This window comes from Danio aesculapii, chromosome 24 (genome assembly GCF_903798145.1).
Source record: "Danio aesculapii chromosome 24, fDanAes4.1, whole genome shotgun sequence".
Taxonomy (NCBI): Eukaryota; Metazoa; Chordata; class Actinopteri; order Cypriniformes; family Danionidae; genus Danio; species Danio aesculapii.
In genome coordinates, this window is record NC_079458.1 from 38791067 (window position 1) to 38808643 (window position 17577).

A 17577-nucleotide genomic window follows, 5' to 3' on the forward strand; every position below is an offset into this window, starting at 1 on the left:
TGATAATATTATTATTATTATTATTATTATTATTATTATTGTTATTATTATTATTATTATTATTATTATTATTATTATTATTATTATTATTATTATTATTTGTTTTAAAAAATCTAACCCGGAAAAGATCCTAGATGAACATCCACCAATCCGAAGACGCCTTTATTCTCATCCACCAATCCCAACCCTCGTCATAGCCTGCAACTTGTAGGCGTATCTTCAGTGTGCTCGTCGGAGTTAGAGCCAGCAGCGTTTAGTTTCCTCGTCATAAATTAGTGCATTTTCTGAGGCGTCGCACACAAACACACACCTCAAACATCACACCTAAGCAGTGTAAACGAGTGATTATCGTCTCGCTGGTGTTCAGGTGTGTGTTTGTGTGCGCGTGTGTGGTGTGATGGCGTGTTAGTAGAGCTGCAGTGTGATTGGTCAGTTTTCTGTGCCCTCATGGTGCGGTTGTTAAGGGCGGTGCGCAGATCCGCTGCTGCGCTGCTCTGGAGAGCCGATAAACCCACTAATAATACTGCTGGAGCTCAAACTGCGGCTTTTTCTGATCCACAACACAGGTAAGAGCTGCACACACACCATCACTTATCATATTAACAACACAGTGTACTTTATGAGGTGTAGTACTTACAGGGTCTAAATTACGCGACCTTTAAATAGCGCTGTTTTAGTAACGTTAGTAAACTAGCTCTCTCTGGTAACGGTGAACTGTGTTATAAATATAGCAACATACTGTGATTTAAATAGTGTTTGAACCACACTTTAAATTAAGGTTTCTTTAATTGATTTACGATCAATGAGCTATAATATTACATCATTTAATAATCGAAGTTCCTCACTAATGTGTTAGAATCCAGAAGTATGCTTGTTAGCATTACTTCATCTGCTGTGAGTTAGCATGAAGTAACAATGAACTTTATTTTCATTAACTAACCATAACAAACATGAATAAATAATAAATGTTTCGTCCATTGATTGTTCGTGTTTGTAAATACGTCTGTTATAACTAGGCATGGGCCGATATAAGATTCTGACGGTATGGTAATCTTGGATAAAACTATCACGGTTTTCATAAAATGTATCCTTTTTAAATGTCTAGGTAAAAAACAAAAACTTTTTTTGCCCATTGAACACAATATATTTTATTTTGATAAACATTTAAAATGTTTTGGAGCAGTTAACATTTATTCATTTCGTCTCTGTCTCTTTAATAATCTGGGGTCGCCACAGCGGAATGTACCGCCAACTTCTCCAGCATATGTTTTACACAGCGGATGCCCTTCTAGCTGCAACCCATCACTGGGAAACATCCACACACACTCATTCACACGCATACACTACAGCCAATTTAGATTATTCAATTGTCCTAAATCGTATGTCTTTCAACTTGTGGGAGAAACCGGAGCACCCGGAGGAAACCCACGTGAACACGGTGAGAACATGCAAACTCCACACAGAAACGCCACCTGACCCAGCCGGGGCTCAAACCAGCGACCTTCTTGCTGTTAGGCGATTGTGCTACCCACTGCACCACTGTGACGCCCAGCAGTAAACATGTCTGGCTAAATAATTAAACTTGATCATTGACTTCTGCTGTCTTCATTAGTTTCAAAAACGGATTTCTTTACAATTTGAAATGGTATCTTTTGGATATAAAGAGTTCAGATAGAAAAACCTCCAAAAGCCATTTGAAACTTACTTTAATGTTTATCAGGCTTCTGTGTGTAGGTTCAGTAATTTCAAGTTTATGGCAGAGAAGACACTTTTAAAGGTCTTTAAAATAAAATAACTCAACATGCACACAGGAGTCAGAGAAAAATGCTAATTTTCGATGGAAATTTTGGACGGCACTTAGGGTTTTTTTGCATCTGAACTCTTCATATGTTTTCTGCTGGAGATACTTATGTCCTAAAAAAACTAAAAATAAAAACAAATAAATAAATCTTACATATAACGTAGGAACAGTATAACAGAAAATTCTGGCGGTTTTAAAACCTTGACCTTTCCAAACCTCAGGATTCTTTGAAAAAGGTTATTGTCCCATGCCTAATTATAACACAATCTTATTGTGTAACTTACAGTATTTGTTATTGTGGTTAATTTTTTTTATTATTATTATTTATATAACTTAAAATAAAGTTTTCAGTAAGTGTTTGAAGGACTCTGAGGTAGTTACAAAGAAATAAAGCAACACAATATTTGAATTATTATGAGAAATGTTAAAGTAATGTAATTATATTGAATTAAAATCTTCATTTTAGATACAGCTTAAAACTAGTGTGCTTTGCTTTCTATTTATATGCACTTATTAAAAATATATACAATGCAATTTTACTAAATTTCAGCTTTGACTAGCAAGTTTATTTGTTTTGTACTATAAAGATCTGGTCAGATTTCTTCCAAATTTCAAATTAAATATTGCCAGTTTTAATGTTTAATTTATTAAATAAATCTTTTATTCATTTATTTAATTTCAGAAGATGACAGTTGTTTAAAATAACAAATGTTTTTATTTTTCTTGTGAGTGAATTAATTTGTTGGGTTATTCTTGAATTTGACTACTGTCACAAAGCTAAAACAGTATTTTGTTGTCAAAAAATGAACATAAACATGTCATCCTTTGTTATTTTATGCAAAAAAAAAAGCTCTGATGGGAAATATTTTATTTTTAATTTGGAAGAAATGTCATCCATTGATTATAATTTTTTTGTTCCAGAAGGATTGAATCTCTGAAAACCTACTGGCTTAGTAGTTTTGGTGCTTAACAACTTAATTTTGTGACTTGTTTTTATATAATACTGGTTTCAATTAAATGATTGTGTTTCAGTGGATGTTTTAGTCTGAAAATGAGCATGTTTTTGAGCGTGTCTGTGTGTTTTCAGTCAGGTCAGACGGTTCACTTCACCTGTAAGGATGCCGGAGATTAACATGGATAATCTGGACGAAAAGCAAGTGCAGTTGCTTGCTGAAATGTGCATCCTGATAGATGAGAATGACAAAAAGATCGGAGCAGACAGCAAGAAAAACTGCCATCTAAACTCTAACATCGATAAAGGTAATGCACGTTAAATTTGTGCATGATGTTTGATCATTTATTAAAGTGCACTGTACATTCTAACAGGTTGTAGGTTATGTTGTGGAGTGGATAAAATCACAGTTCACTTGACAGATTTATCTGATATGACAATTATGACTACAATTTTATATATTTTTAAAATTTCATTTATTCTTTTATTTGTTTAAGTCATCAATAAAAGAAATGTTTTCTTGCTTTCAGGTTTACTGCATCGAGCGTTCAGTGTTTTCCTGTTTAACAGTGAAGAAAAGCTGCTCCTTCAGCAGAGATCTGATGCCAAAATCACTTTTCCAGGTCTGTGTCTGTTATTTGAACAGTAATTATATATTATAAAATTAATTATTATTTCTCTCAAATGTTCTTATAAATTCTCCATCCGGTGGAACCAGATTGTTTTTAGTCTCTCCAGGATAACACACAATTTTTTAATACTTGAAGATCTTCCAATATCCTGTTTCTGTAATATACCTTTTATTTCCATGAAAATAGCCACAGTTAAAATAAATAGACATTAAACACATTTAAGATGCAAGTAAATGACATTTTAAGAGTGTAAATGACAGCAATCTTCACAAATTACCCCTAGAACATTATACTATAGAGCAAAATAACAAATAGTATCTGGTTTAATGTGATGAAGTATGTACATATGTAATTTTCCACACGTTTAAAGTGCTAGAAAAGTTTATAAATGCACCTGTAATTGAAAAGTGCTTAAATATGTTAGAACACACCAAACTTACTTTCAGGGTTTTATGTGTATTTCTGCAGGCTGTTTTACCAACACTTGCTGTAGTCACCCTTTACATACTACCAGTGAACTGGAGGAGCAGGATGCCATCGGGGTCCGACGTGCCGCTCAAAGACGCCTGCAAGCAGAGCTCGGCATTCCCATGGACCAGGTACTGATGCAGAAAACATTGATTACTCAATTATATAGTTAGTTTTCAGTGGATCAGTGACTTCAGCAGTGTCCTCAATAAACAATGTCAGCAGTTACATTTATACTAAACTGGGAATTTTGCACAGGGTTTTTATTGGTCACGTGTTAGTGGTTTACGATTATGTCTGTTCAAAACGTACATGCGCGTTGCTTAATACACACACAGGGATGTACAGCAATACACAAATATCTTTTAAATATATAAAAATTTCATATTAAAATGTGTAAAAAAATATATTATTGTCTACATATAAAAAATGCTGCCTTTTACCCTGCCTTATGTACCTCAGAGAGATTTGGTGGAATCCGGCTCTGCTGTATCCAGTTTATTCATGACAACTTAGATTTGTTTAATGCTGTTGTTTTTTTTTTATTATTATTATTATTATCATTAATAATAATAGTAGTAGTAGTAGTATTAATGTTAGTATTTGTAGTTGTAGTATTTAATATATATGCATATTTATTTATATGTTTATATTAGTCCACCTGTTGAGTTTTAGGGACGTATGCGACACGATGTATTTGGATATAACTATTATGTTATTGTTCATTTATTCGTTTGCTAGAAATTAAAACTCAATTTAGAAATTGTTTTGAAATAAACCGTTTCGCTTATCAAAAAAAATCATCACAAATTTATTTATATATATATATATATATATATATATATATATATATATATATATATATATATATATATATATATATATATATATATATATATATATATATATATATATAAATAAATAATGATCTCTTCAGTCACAGTGGAGTGTGTACACCTCAGTTTCCTAAATCCACAGTAGAACGGAAGAGGCTCGTTTTGCAGATGGTCTTTAACAGTTTTCTCACTAGCGAATAGTTTTTCCACTTACAAAATCTGTCATGTTAATAGCGAAGGGTTCATGGCATGATGTAGCTGACTCTTAAAGGGAATGCGAGATGAGACACTGATTGGTTTAATGCATGTTATGCTCAAAACACTCCCATAACTCATTAAGAGAATAAGCACATCCCTGTTAGACCATGCGCCTGGTGCAACAAAGGTTTTTCCTTTCCTTAAAAAAAGCTAAGTGAATTTGGACATGCCACTGACATCTGTAGTTTAGTTTTTTCCCTAAAATTATTAAAATTATCTGCCTTTTATTCAGCAGAAAAAGACACTCAAACAGATTTTAACAAGTGGAGGATGAGTTAATAAATCATCCATAAATGTGACTTTGGACCACAATACCAGTCATAACTGTCTATTTTGTACATTGAAATGTATAGATAACCTGAAAGCTAAATAAATATCTAAAAACAAATACATGTTGGCATAAATGTCACTCTAAGCTTTACTAGTATCTTGAAAAATATGTAGTCAAATATAATGTGCTGTCATCATGGCAAAGTTAGTTATTACTTGGTTATTAAAACTATTTCATTTAAAAATGTGTTGGAAAAAAACACTTCTTTCCGTTAAGCAGAAATTTGGGAAAATATACAGGGGGGCTAATCATTCAAGAGGGCTAATAATTTTGACTTCAACTGTATAATCTTAAATCTACTTGTTCCAGGTTCCTCCAGAAGAGATGACCTACCTGACCCGCATCCATTACAAAGCCCAGTCGGATGGCGTTTGGGGCGAACATGAGATCGACTACATCATCTTCATGCAGAAAGACGTAGATCTGAATCCAGACCCCAACGAGATCCAGAGCCACTGCTACGTGTCCAAAGAAGAGCTGAAGGAGATCCTGGAGAAAGCCAAAAGGAAAGAGCTGCTGATCACGCCCTGGTTCAGCCTCATCGCTGAAACCTTCCTCTTCAAATGGTGGGAAAACCTCAGAAACCTCAAACAATTCATTGAGCATGACAGAATCCACCGCATGTAGGACACTAATGGACACCGCTGACTTACTAATGGACACTTAAAAGGATAGTTCAAGCAAAAAAATTATGTTTGCTCACTATTTACTAACCCTTGAAGTGTTTCAAAACCATTGAGTTTCTTTCTGTTAAACTCTAAGGAAAATATTTTGGTATCACTTTATTTTGATGGTCCCTTTAACACATTTTGTTGAATTAAAGTTACACTGCATTTACATGCTAACTAACGCTCAATAGATTATAAGACTGTTAGGTTGAGGTTAGGGCTAGTGTAAGTTGACATGTACTTGCAAAGTTTCTTATAGTCAGTTAAATGTCTGTTGAAGGAGCAGTATCAGCAGATATTAAGCAGCTAATACTCAAATAAGAAATGGCATGTAGTTGCAATGCAACTTTTAGTCAACAAAATGTGCCATAGGAGACCATCAAAATAAAGTTTTAACGATATTCTGAAGAAAGCTGAGAACAGTTAACCAATGACTTCCATTGTAGGAGAAACAAATACTATGGAAGTCAATGGTTACCAGTTTTCAGCATTCTTCAAAATATCTTCTTTTGTGTTCAACAGAAGAAAGAAGCTCATAAAGGTTTGAAACGAATGAAAGGATGAGTAAATGATGATAGGATTAAAAATGTTTTGGTCAACCTATCCCCAACCTATAGACCACTTCATCACAGGGAAAACAAAAAGACTGAATGTTTTGATCCTGAGGAGTCTTTGGGCAATCAAAGAGGTTTATTGTTTAGTGTTAAAGTTCTTCATATGTGTTGATTAGAACTTTATTACAAAATGGAGGAAAATCACAGTATTTAAAGAGACAAAACTGAAAATTCTGTCATTTACTCACACTTTATTTTTGTAATCATTTTGTAGTTTCTTTCTTCTATCGAACACAAAAGAAGATATTTTGAAGAATGCTGAAAACCAGTAACCATTGACTTAAATAGCAGGAAAACCATAAAATGGAAGTCAATAATTTCAGGATTTAAGCTTCCAAATAAAAATAAAAATGGTGAACTATCCCTTTAATAGGCCGCTCCATTAAAAGGAAAAAAAGTTTAGATTCTGAGGAGTCTTTGGATAATCAGAGAGGTTTATTCAGTGTTAAAGTTCTTTTTGTATGTTTATTAGAACTTTACTACAACTCATATTACACTCGTATTACAAAGTGATTGAAGACGATGTAAGTATTTAAAGAGACAGTTCACCCAAAACGGAAAATTCTGCCATTTACTCACCCTAGACTTGTTCCAATTCCAGTTTTGCTTCTTCTGTCGACCACTAAAGAAGATAATTTGAAGAATGCTGAAAACTGGTAAAGGAAAAATGACCATTTACTCTCTATTTACTTTCCCTCAAGTGGTTAAAAAACTTTGAAAATCTTTCTTCTGTTGAACACTAAATAAGATATTTTGAAAAACCTGTAACCATTGACTTCCATAGGAGAAACGAATATTGTGGAAGTCAATGGTTACAGGTTTTCAGCTATCTTTAAAATATCTTCTGTTGTGTTTGACACAAGAAAAAAACTCATAAAGGTTTGAAACAAGTAAATGGTGAGTAAATGATGACAGAATTAACAAAAAATTAGGTGAACTATTCCTTTAATAGGCCACAAGAAAAACAAAAAGACTGAATGTTTTGATTCTGAGGAGTCTTTGGGCAGTCCGAGAGGTTATGTAGTGTTAAAGTTCTTTATATAAATGTTTATTAGAACTTTACTACAACTCGTATTACAAAGTGATGTAAGTGTTTTAAAGAGACAGTTCACCCAAAACTGAGAATTCTGTCATTTATTCTGCCTTTTAATAGTCTCTTTCTTCTGTTGAACACAAAAAAAGATATTTTGAAGAATGCTAAAAATCTGTTACCATTACTACCATAGCAATCCTTTTTTTCCTGCTACTTTCCTACTGTCCCTTTAAGGAGGTTTTGCTAACTAACATTTTGTCCATTGTGTGTGAAGTGCCTAGTTTCCTATCAGAGACTATGCATACGGGAGAATATATTGTGTAGAGAAAACTATCAGGGCTTATTATGAAGTTTACAGTTGTGTTCATTTTTAGGGAACTACAATAAAATTTGATTTCTTTGTACTCTGGTGTGTCGGGCCTTTAATTTCACTGTTGTATGAAGATTGTTGTGATCCGTGCATTCACATCGCATTATTCCCTCTCAGTTTTTAAAACAAATTCAATGTTAAAATGTTTACAGCTTTTTCATGTGGGTTTTTTTTTTGGAGACCGTGATTTATTTTTTCTCAACTTGAAATGAACAACTTTGACTTGAAATAGGTAAAATATTTTATCAAATTAAAATTTAATTTACATTTTACATTTTTATTTTATAAAGTTGTTTGTAACAATATAAATGCCTTTACTGTAATGTTTTGTCAGTTTAATAAGTAATTGTTTTTCTCATATTTGTATTTATAAATGCTTTTTTTGTTTTACAAATATTTTATTGTACATTTTATAATTAATATAATATCAATATTTCAGATCAAATCTTTGTTTTTTACTGTCTTTTAACAGAAACAAAGTTGTATTTTTTTTTAGTTATTGCATTTTATTCAATAGTGATTGTGATGAATGTTTAAAGTATGTTGTTTTAAAAGTCATTAGTTTCAAAGCAATGTTGTGAAATGAAAGCATTGAAATGGTTCTAAATATTTTATTGTTGTAAAAAGATATATAAAAAAGGTGTCCTAAATGAACATCTCATTATTAATACATAACTAATACATAACTAACTAAAATATACATAAATAGTGCAAAATAATAACATTCTGTAGTTGTAATATTAGTGGCCAAATGAAACTTGCTTCACAGTATATTGAAGTGTCAGCAGGAACTGATTTATGAATTTATTGCATTTACATCTAAATTCATATTTGATGTTGTCCAGAAGATGGCAGCAAACCCTAACAACAACCATGTAAACATTGCCAAAGAAAATAAGGGAACAGACTGTACTAAAACCTGCAAGAATATTTTAAGAAAAAGGTATTTCAATCTCCTCATATCTTAAACATCGAAGTGTATTAAGGAAATGTGAAAAGTAATAGCAATAAACTGTTGCTCCATGGGGTGTGTATATATGCACTCAAAGCCTAATATTAAATCAAGCTTTCAGAAAGAATCCCTTTTTACCCTGTAAGGCACCAAGTTGGTTAAAAAAAAAAAAAAACAGCTGTCAGTCAAGACCATTTTCATGTGGAGATGTCTCTGGCCCATAAACATTCCCCTCATAACTGTAACGCTGCAATTTATTGATAATTTAACAGTGTCAGCTGCCATAACATTATTAATATGTGGACATTTTTGGATTCTTGTAAACTATGGTAATTCAAAAATGTAAAGTAGGAATTATATTACGACAATTGATACTGTTTACATCCCTCAAAATGGTCTAAAAGATTGATCTGAATAAACATTTAGGCTATTAGACTATTAAAAACCTTCAAATTAACATTTAAGCACGTTTAATACACACTAACAGCATCATTTCCTTAAAATGGCTGTGATGCCCAAACTAGGGCCCGCTGGCTGAAGTTGGCCCTTGTAACCTTTGATTTGGCCGTCCCATCTGAGAAGAGAGTAAGAATTATAGGGATTGTTTCGAGATTGGCAATTCAAATATAATGTAACCCATCGCTTGTTTTATTGATAAAAGCTAACTGAAGTTAAATGTTTCAATTAAATGGTGTAAATTAATCCGATTTAGTTTAAATGTAGATACTGTACTCCAACAAGGCAGAGATGTTGGTGAGCAAATTAAGTTAAAGGCAGATTCTGGTTGACTGTATTCAGCATTTCAATCCACTGGGTTATAAATGTGATTATCACAGTAAGTTATACTGCATTAGATAATATGATTTAAAGTAATGTTTCCTGTTTCTTTTGAAATATATTAAATAAATTAGAGAATTACCCATGCCAACTTTAATGTAGTTTGGTATATTTAACTTCGTCCCATGGCTCTTGGACCTTCATATGAAAAAGTTTGGGCACCCCTGGTCTATAAAATCACGAACTGCTGACATTCATAAAAGATTTATCTGGATTAATGTGTTGTAAAACAGTTATGTGTAACATGGAAGAACATTAAAGCCCTTAAAGTTAATATTTAAGCACATTACAGCAGCATTTTCTTAAAACTGCTGTCATAACATTATCAATTTGTGGGCATTTTGGATTCTCGAATACAGGAAATAGGTTACGTCACGACCATTGTTGTTATTTACTTCAAAATGCTCTAGATAATGCGTGAACCACTGACATTCATAAAATATTTGTCTGAATTAATAGGTTATGTTGTAAGATGTGTAATATGCAAGGAAATTAAAAACCTTAAAGTTAATATTTAAGTGCATTAACGCTACTTACATCATTTCCTTCATTTAAACCATCGTGTGTGAGTGTGTGTGTGTGCGTGCGTGTGTGTCTGTGTGTGTTCGTATATGCGTTCACACTATATATAATGCAGTCAGATGTGCACCGAATTATCCCAGCTTCTGTAAAAGAAGCCCACCCTCATTTGTGCAGATGGATTTTCCCTGAGAGTGTTGATGGGGGAAGGGTGGATGAAAGTGGAGTCTTCCAAGTATCTCCAGCAGGGGGCCTGCGGGATTAAAAATGCATGGGGAACATCATATAGAGCAGCAATCACATCAGCTGCTCATGTATTTTACATTGAGGTGTGATGTTCAAAACCCAGAAATAACATCCTGTTCCCTGAAAAGGTCTTTTTATAGAGGTATGAGAACACTAATGAAAATGCTTTGCGTTTTAAAATATGTGTAAACTTGATAAGACAATTTATTAATCCGTTAATCGAGCTGACACAAACAAAACCTGATGATGGTGATTTTTTTTTTTTCATGATTTACATGACCATCAGTCTTAAAGGGGTAGTTTACACACCAAAACTGAATATTTCCTGTTCATTTACTCACATTCAAGAGTAAATTAACAGTAAATAAGACTTTTAAGAGATGGTGGCAGTATTTACAATCAAGAGATATAGTAGTATACTCCCACTCGTTATCTGCATTAAATGGTTTTTACGGTGATTAAAGAGATAATCTTAAAGACAGGCATTTCTATATGAAAACTGTACAAAATCTATTCTAAAATCAAAGAGAAAAACATGTTTTATGAATAAAATTCACCAAGTTAGAGGTGAATGAGGTACAGAGAAGCTGACTTAAACTTGCTCAGAGGAATGCTGTTGTTGTCAATCACGGACTATGTTTACATGGACATCAGTAATCGAAGTATTTGCCTTAATCTAATTAAGACAATAATAAGATTAAGGCATACCTGTCAACATTGGGATGTGAAAATAAGGGATATGCCAACCATAATAAAGGATCCCTCCCCCCCCCCCCCCCAATAATGGGTGACCATTGACCATCATTCACATTAAGTCTTTTTACACCAGCCCAATAGGGCACACGCCAAGTGTGCCACACGCCTGCTTTTGAGTGAAGGCCGTTAGATCGCCCCCTGGGGGTGAAAAAATAATTTCCACTTGAAATAAAATGTCCCGAAAGATGGTTTTGGTCAATTAATTCCCTGGTTATCATGCTGATATAGGTGCAGATCTTCATTTTTGTAAACAGTATGTTTTTAGCCAGTAATTTAATGCTATAAAAATGGGGCGTGTCATCGTGATTGACAGTTGTGATTGACAGTTTCTCAAAGCAGACCGTCTGAGCTTTAGGAGGAGATTGAAGTGTTATTATTCAATTTCTGTGTTATTTTACCATGATAGCATGAGTTGTTTAGCAGTAAACCATACTTTCTGACATATAGGATCTGATAGATCACTGTTTATCTGGTAAGGTCAGGGCTTTATTGCCTAGCCCTAGCCATGACGGGGAAAATACAGGTGATCGCTGTCTAGCAGTAATTCTCTTTATGGGTCTGAAATAATAATTCGGAAGACAAAACTAATGTTAGCCTATGTCCACATTGATCTCCTGTAACATTATTTGAACTTGATTTACAGGACGTCTCTGACATTTTGAGTTTCGGCATGTTATTGTGTTAATCTACTGAATATACTGTTTTTCCAGTGAACGGTCAATGTGACTTTTCAATTTTATACGGTTCCTTTTACAGCTTAAATGTTGTAATGTAATTAAAATACAAGCAGTTAAATAGACTTCAGCATTCATTTAGTTGTTGAAGCGTAAACTGAGATGAAAAGCCGTTTACATGCACGCGCCCGTCAGGATCAGCAGGCGAGCGCAGAAACGCCATCGGAAATACTGGAGTAAAGTAAATGTTCATATTTTAAAGACATGGCGTGGGAAAATGTCATTTAATGTAGTGATTCTTGTACAATCTGAGACCCACTTTATATTGTATATCAATCAGTAAGTGGAGATTATTGATTTTTAAAGAAAACAGACCTTAAACGCGCCAATGTTTAATTCCATACAGTTCACTGGAAACGTTTGACCCAAGATTACTGCAAAATTTAAAGTCCTTCTGCATACTTCTGCATATACCCCATACCACCTCAAGCTAACAAATATTTGCTAAGGCATAATTTTTATTCAATATTTGACAATTTCATCTCTCGTTTCTCATGTGATACTTCAAACTGTTCATTAATCCAGGCTGACGGAAACATAGCTAATATAATCTACATGATTCTTTATAGGGCACCTATGATAAAAATCATCTTTTGTAAGCTGTTTGGACAGATCTGTGTGTAGGTATAGTGTGTCCACAGTCATATTGGTGTGATATAAACACAAGAAGCCTCTTTTTTTTTATAAATTCCTGACGTTAAAATATGATCCAAATCCCTCCCATTTTGAGGCCCACCAATGTGACGCAGGAGTGCAGCTTCCCCGCCCACCAATTTGATTGACAGCCTCGTATTAACATATCTCCGTAGTAATGCGTGTAATCATATCAACAAGACAGGACGTGCACAAAGCAACTGAGATTAAAAGATCTGTTCAGCTCTCTGTGATCATCAGTCATCATCAAATGTGATCAGGAATGATTTTGCAAGTTTAAAACATTTTTAAAACAGTGTGTTTAATGAATTACAGCGATTTTACCATCAGCACAGCCGCATGTCAGTACAATTATTAAAAGAAGACGCTTCAATCCCGGTTTGTGGACATTAAATCTGGTTTATTTTGTACGTTAACATAACCGATAGCCATACAGCAGTGGATATTAACGTGTATCCTGTCACATTTAAGTTACGTAAAACACGCACGCTGTGTGTGTGTGTGTGTGTGTGTGTGTGTGTGTGTGTGTGTGTGTGTGTGTGTAGTATTACTGTAGTATTTCTCATGAACATTACATGAGATCTGCTTCCTTAATGTCTGTCACTGTGCTGTTTATTTGACGCTGCCGAGGCGGAGATTGAGAGACACTCTAACAGGCACGAGGGAACGGTGGGTGGGGAGAACCAGCATTAATGACACAGGCAACAAATACAACTAGAGTGTGTTCAGAGCAGAACATATCCAACATTCTGAAAGGTCTAATAAATAATCTGATGGGTGTTTTGAGCTGAAACTTTAAAGACACATTCTGGAGACACAAAAGATTAAAATCTTTATAAAGGGGTAAAATAGGTACCCTTTAATATTCAGCCTTGTTATGCGATGATCAACATCACTCACGTCACCTGTCTCTAATCATAATGTTCTGGCTCATCACTGCTTATAATCTCAGTCTAACAGAAGCCGCTGTCTATCAGGCAGAACAGAGTCTCCTGTTTTACATAGAAATGTCAGGCTATGAGATTATGAGGACAGAAAAGCATGGACTGAATTTCCACAGTAAAGGAAAAGCACATCTGAAGCCTGCTATAGAGGAAAGCAGAGAAAGAGACAGAGCTAACAAGTCCTGATATGATCACATTGAGTCTATATTTGGCACAATTCTGAAAATATGAATAACTTTTCTTTCAGGGTGGCACGTGTCTGTTGATGGATTTCAAGTGGGAGCCGGCGTGCAAATCTTTTGAAGGATTTAAAGAAGCTGGAAGCATGAAGGCCTGTGGATGGGGTAAGACAATGTGTTGATGTCCAAACCAAGAAGTGTGTTTGTTTGCTTTATTTATAGAGAGCATTTAAAAACAACAGATGTTGACCAAAGTGCTTTATAAAACAACCAACAAATAAAATCTAAACTATATTGTTTACATATATAAATAGTTGATTTTTTTAAATGAGGCTTAAAAGCACCAAGGGAAGAGCATGACCTGATATGTAAAGGCAGACCATTATACAGACGAGGGGCTGCGACAGAAAAAGCCCTGTCTCCTTTAGATTTTCACCGTGATTTGGGAACGACTAGCTGAAACTGGTTTTCCGACATAATTTGCCTGCATTCAATTCAATTCACCTTTATTTGTATAACGCTTTTACAATGTAGATTGTAAATTGGAACAGTGTAGTTCAGTTTTCAGTGTTTAAGTTCAGTTCAGTTTAGCTCAGTTCAGTGTGGTTTAATAATCACTACTGAGAGTCCAAACACTGAAGAGCAAATCCAACGATGCGCAGCTCTATAGATCCCAAACCATGCAAGCCAGTGGCGACAGTGGAGAGGGAAAAAAAACTTCACTAAAGGCGGAAGTGAAGAAAAAAAAACCTTGGCCATTTTAATTTCTCCGCTGGCCAAACGTCTTGTGCAGAGCTGCAGTCTCAGTGGCAGAGGCTGGAAGCTGGCCTCAGCGAAGACTCGTCTGTCCCTGGAGCATCACAGGAATCAGTCTCATGTTCTCCACTCTTCCATGACCACCACAGTAGCTGCTCAGGATACGGCCCGGTCCAGGATATGGAAACCTTGTGATCATCTCGTCGTTGGTCTTGGATTGAATCAGTGACTCTGCATAGTCTGAGGGCCTCGGGAAGAGTATCCCCATGTGGAAATGGAGATTAAAGAAAATAATTAGCGTAGCTGCTGTTCAAAGTGTATATAAACAAGGTGCAGAAACCTGTGTGGAAGCCCGCTAAGTGGTGCACTGAGTGTATAAATGAAGTGTGCCAGTGAAGAAGCTCACCGATGTAAGTAGGTGCCAGACAATTCAAACCAACAGTAACTACAATAACTTGTCTTGAATCCTAAATTGGACTGGGAGCCAGTGACTGGATGATAAAACCGGAAAGATACTAGAAAATATTTGTGTCCCAGTTAAAAGCCTAGCGGCTGCATTTTGATCCAGCTGCAGGCGTACAGTTGAAGCAATGCAATACTCCTGAATACAAAGAGTTGCAGTAGTCCAATCTGGACATAATATAAATGTTGATCACTGTTTCCAACTCCTTAAAAGACAGAAAAGGCTTCAGTTTAGCAATGTTCCTTAATTGAAAGAAACCACTTTTGACGACAGAGTTTATTTGCTTGTCAAACTTCAACTCGGTGTCGAAAATATCCCACATTTAGCTTGACTGTGGACCTTGGGCTTAAAGGATCCTAGTTGATTAATTGTAGGTTCACAGACACTCAGAGGGCCAAACACTAGCACTTCAGTTTTTTTATTAATTCAAGTGTGAAAAAATACCCTTCAACCATTCCTTAATCTCGTTAATACAGGTAAAAAAGGACTGTAAAACAGAGTTTTCTTCCATTTTCATGGCCATATAAAGCTGAGTATCCTCAGCATAAAGATGATAGCTTACATTATGCTTTTAATAGATAGCAGCCAAGGAAAGCATGTACCTGTAGATGGAAAAAAGAGCTGGACCCAAAATGTATCCTTGGGGAACACCACACTCCATAAGAGCAGATGAGGAAGAAAAATGTCCTAATTCAATAGAAAAGGTTCTCCCTCAGAGATAAGAACTAAAGCAATTCAAAACATTTCCTTGAATCCCAGCCCACAATCTTAAACGCTCAAACTAAATATTGTGATATATGCTGCTAGTCAAGTCTAGCAAAACTAGAAGTGCACATTTTCCTGAATCAGCAGTCAGAAAAATATAGTTTTTTAAAATAAATCTTTTTATTGTTTTTAGTATAAGAAAATAAACAAAAATATAAACAGAAAAAACAACAAAAAAAAGAGTATAAAAGCCATTTCACAATACACAAACAGTTGGACACAACATAATACAATATCATCCAGAAATCATAAGAGAAATGTGTCGGCTCCGCAACTCGACGAATGCCAAACCAATCCCACCTATTGTAAGTTACAAGTCAGCGTGGCTGATATAAAACATAATTGTGTTCCAGATTTTTAAAAATATGTTTAGTTTGTTTGCCATCCCATTACTTACATAGGCAACTCATAACTTAAGTTCCTAATCCAGGTTTCAAAGACAGGCATGTGATCTGACTTCCAATTTTGTAAAATGATTTTCTTTGCAAATATCATCCACAAAGATACTGCTGTTTATATCCTATTTCTGAGGTATCTCCAAAATTGCCCAATTTTGGCTCTGGTGATATAAAATTAAAAACGTTCTGTCAAAATGAACTAATTTTATGGCATGACCAGAATGAGCGAGTCAATGTACCTTCATAGTTTTTACATTCATTGCACAATAAGGATACATTTGGGAAAGTTCTGATGCAGTTTTAATTTTGAATAATGAAGCCTGTGGATAACTTGATATTGAATCAGTCTGTGTCTTGCTTTGATAGAACAATCATGAATTTTGGAAAGATAATCTTCCCATGACTCATCTGATATCTCTGTATTAAGCTCCTTCTCCCTCTCTTTCCTAATTTTGTCACTGTTTGAATTAACCTCAAAAAAGAGACAGAACCTTTTTCTATTGGGTTGTGTTTGTTATATTTTGAGCTGTCTCTGTGCTATGCAGTGTCCTAAAACCAGATTGAAATTTATCAAGAATGTCATTTCTAATTAAATGAGTAGAAAGCTGTCGAAAGACCATTCTCTCCAAAATGTTGGACTGAAAAGACAACTTTGAACTTGGTCAATAGTTCTTTAAATCAGATGAATCCAAATTGGGCTGATTTAAAAGGGTTTGTACCAGTGGTGTAGTCCTAAAAAAAGGTGGTGTATTATTACCCATCCAATCCAATTTTTAAAAGTAGGCAAAGAAACGACGAATGTCAATGTTTCTTTGATTCATTAGCTACACACACACACACATACACACACATATATATATATTAGGGGTGGGCGGTACACCGGTGTCATAGTCATCACCGGTGTGACATTGCGCCACGACATGGATTTTCTAATACCGTCAATACTGTAATAAATCAATTATGCGCCTTGAACGGCTGCATTTACATCAATAATAGCTAATTCTAAATGATAAGGCATTCAATTTTCTTCAAACGTTCAGTTGTGGTCTGAATACATACATCTGAATACATGTGGTCCTTATACTACAGGGCTCGAAATTGCAACCATTTTGGTCGCATGAGCGCCCGAAATGTAATCTATGAGCCCTCATAATATATTTGGGAGCATTTGTGTGTCTGAATATAATAGTTGTAGTACAATCTGATTTGATTTTCTCTAAAAACTTGCTGAATCGCTCTACCCTGCTGCAGTATTGGTTCATATTCGCTGTCAGTCACTCAACGCTTCCCGCTGTCAGATAACAGGGAGCTTTTGTTACTGCAGGAAATGCAAACGGCTGAAGTGTGAAAAGTGCACAGGTTTGCAAACCTCACCTAAAGTTATAATATTAATAATGGCGCAGATGACAGC

At 34.9% G+C, this 17577-nt stretch overlaps 2 protein-coding genes across 2 annotated transcripts in view; one reads left to right on the forward strand and one right to left on the reverse strand.

Moving 5' to 3' along the window:
- wdr37 (WD repeat domain 37) overlaps positions 1-282 on the reverse strand; it is a 61849-nt gene extending 61567 nt beyond the window's left edge. The window contains exon 1 of the mRNA XM_056450130.1: positions 119-282. The gene's annotated coding sequence lies outside the window, so the exon portion shown is untranslated. The remainder of the gene's footprint in view (positions 1-118) is intronic.
- idi1 (isopentenyl-diphosphate delta isomerase 1) lies at positions 249-7997 on the forward strand. The gene is made up of 5 exons (XM_056450134.1): positions 249-566; positions 2889-3061; positions 3284-3376; positions 3854-3984; positions 5588-7997. Exons 1-5 carry the CDS (start codon positions 448-450, stop codon positions 5903-5905), a joined length of 834 nt encoding a protein of 277 aa, XP_056306109.1. The 5' UTR covers positions 249-447; the 3' UTR covers positions 5906-7997.
- Positions 7998-17577: the final 9580 nt, after the last annotated feature.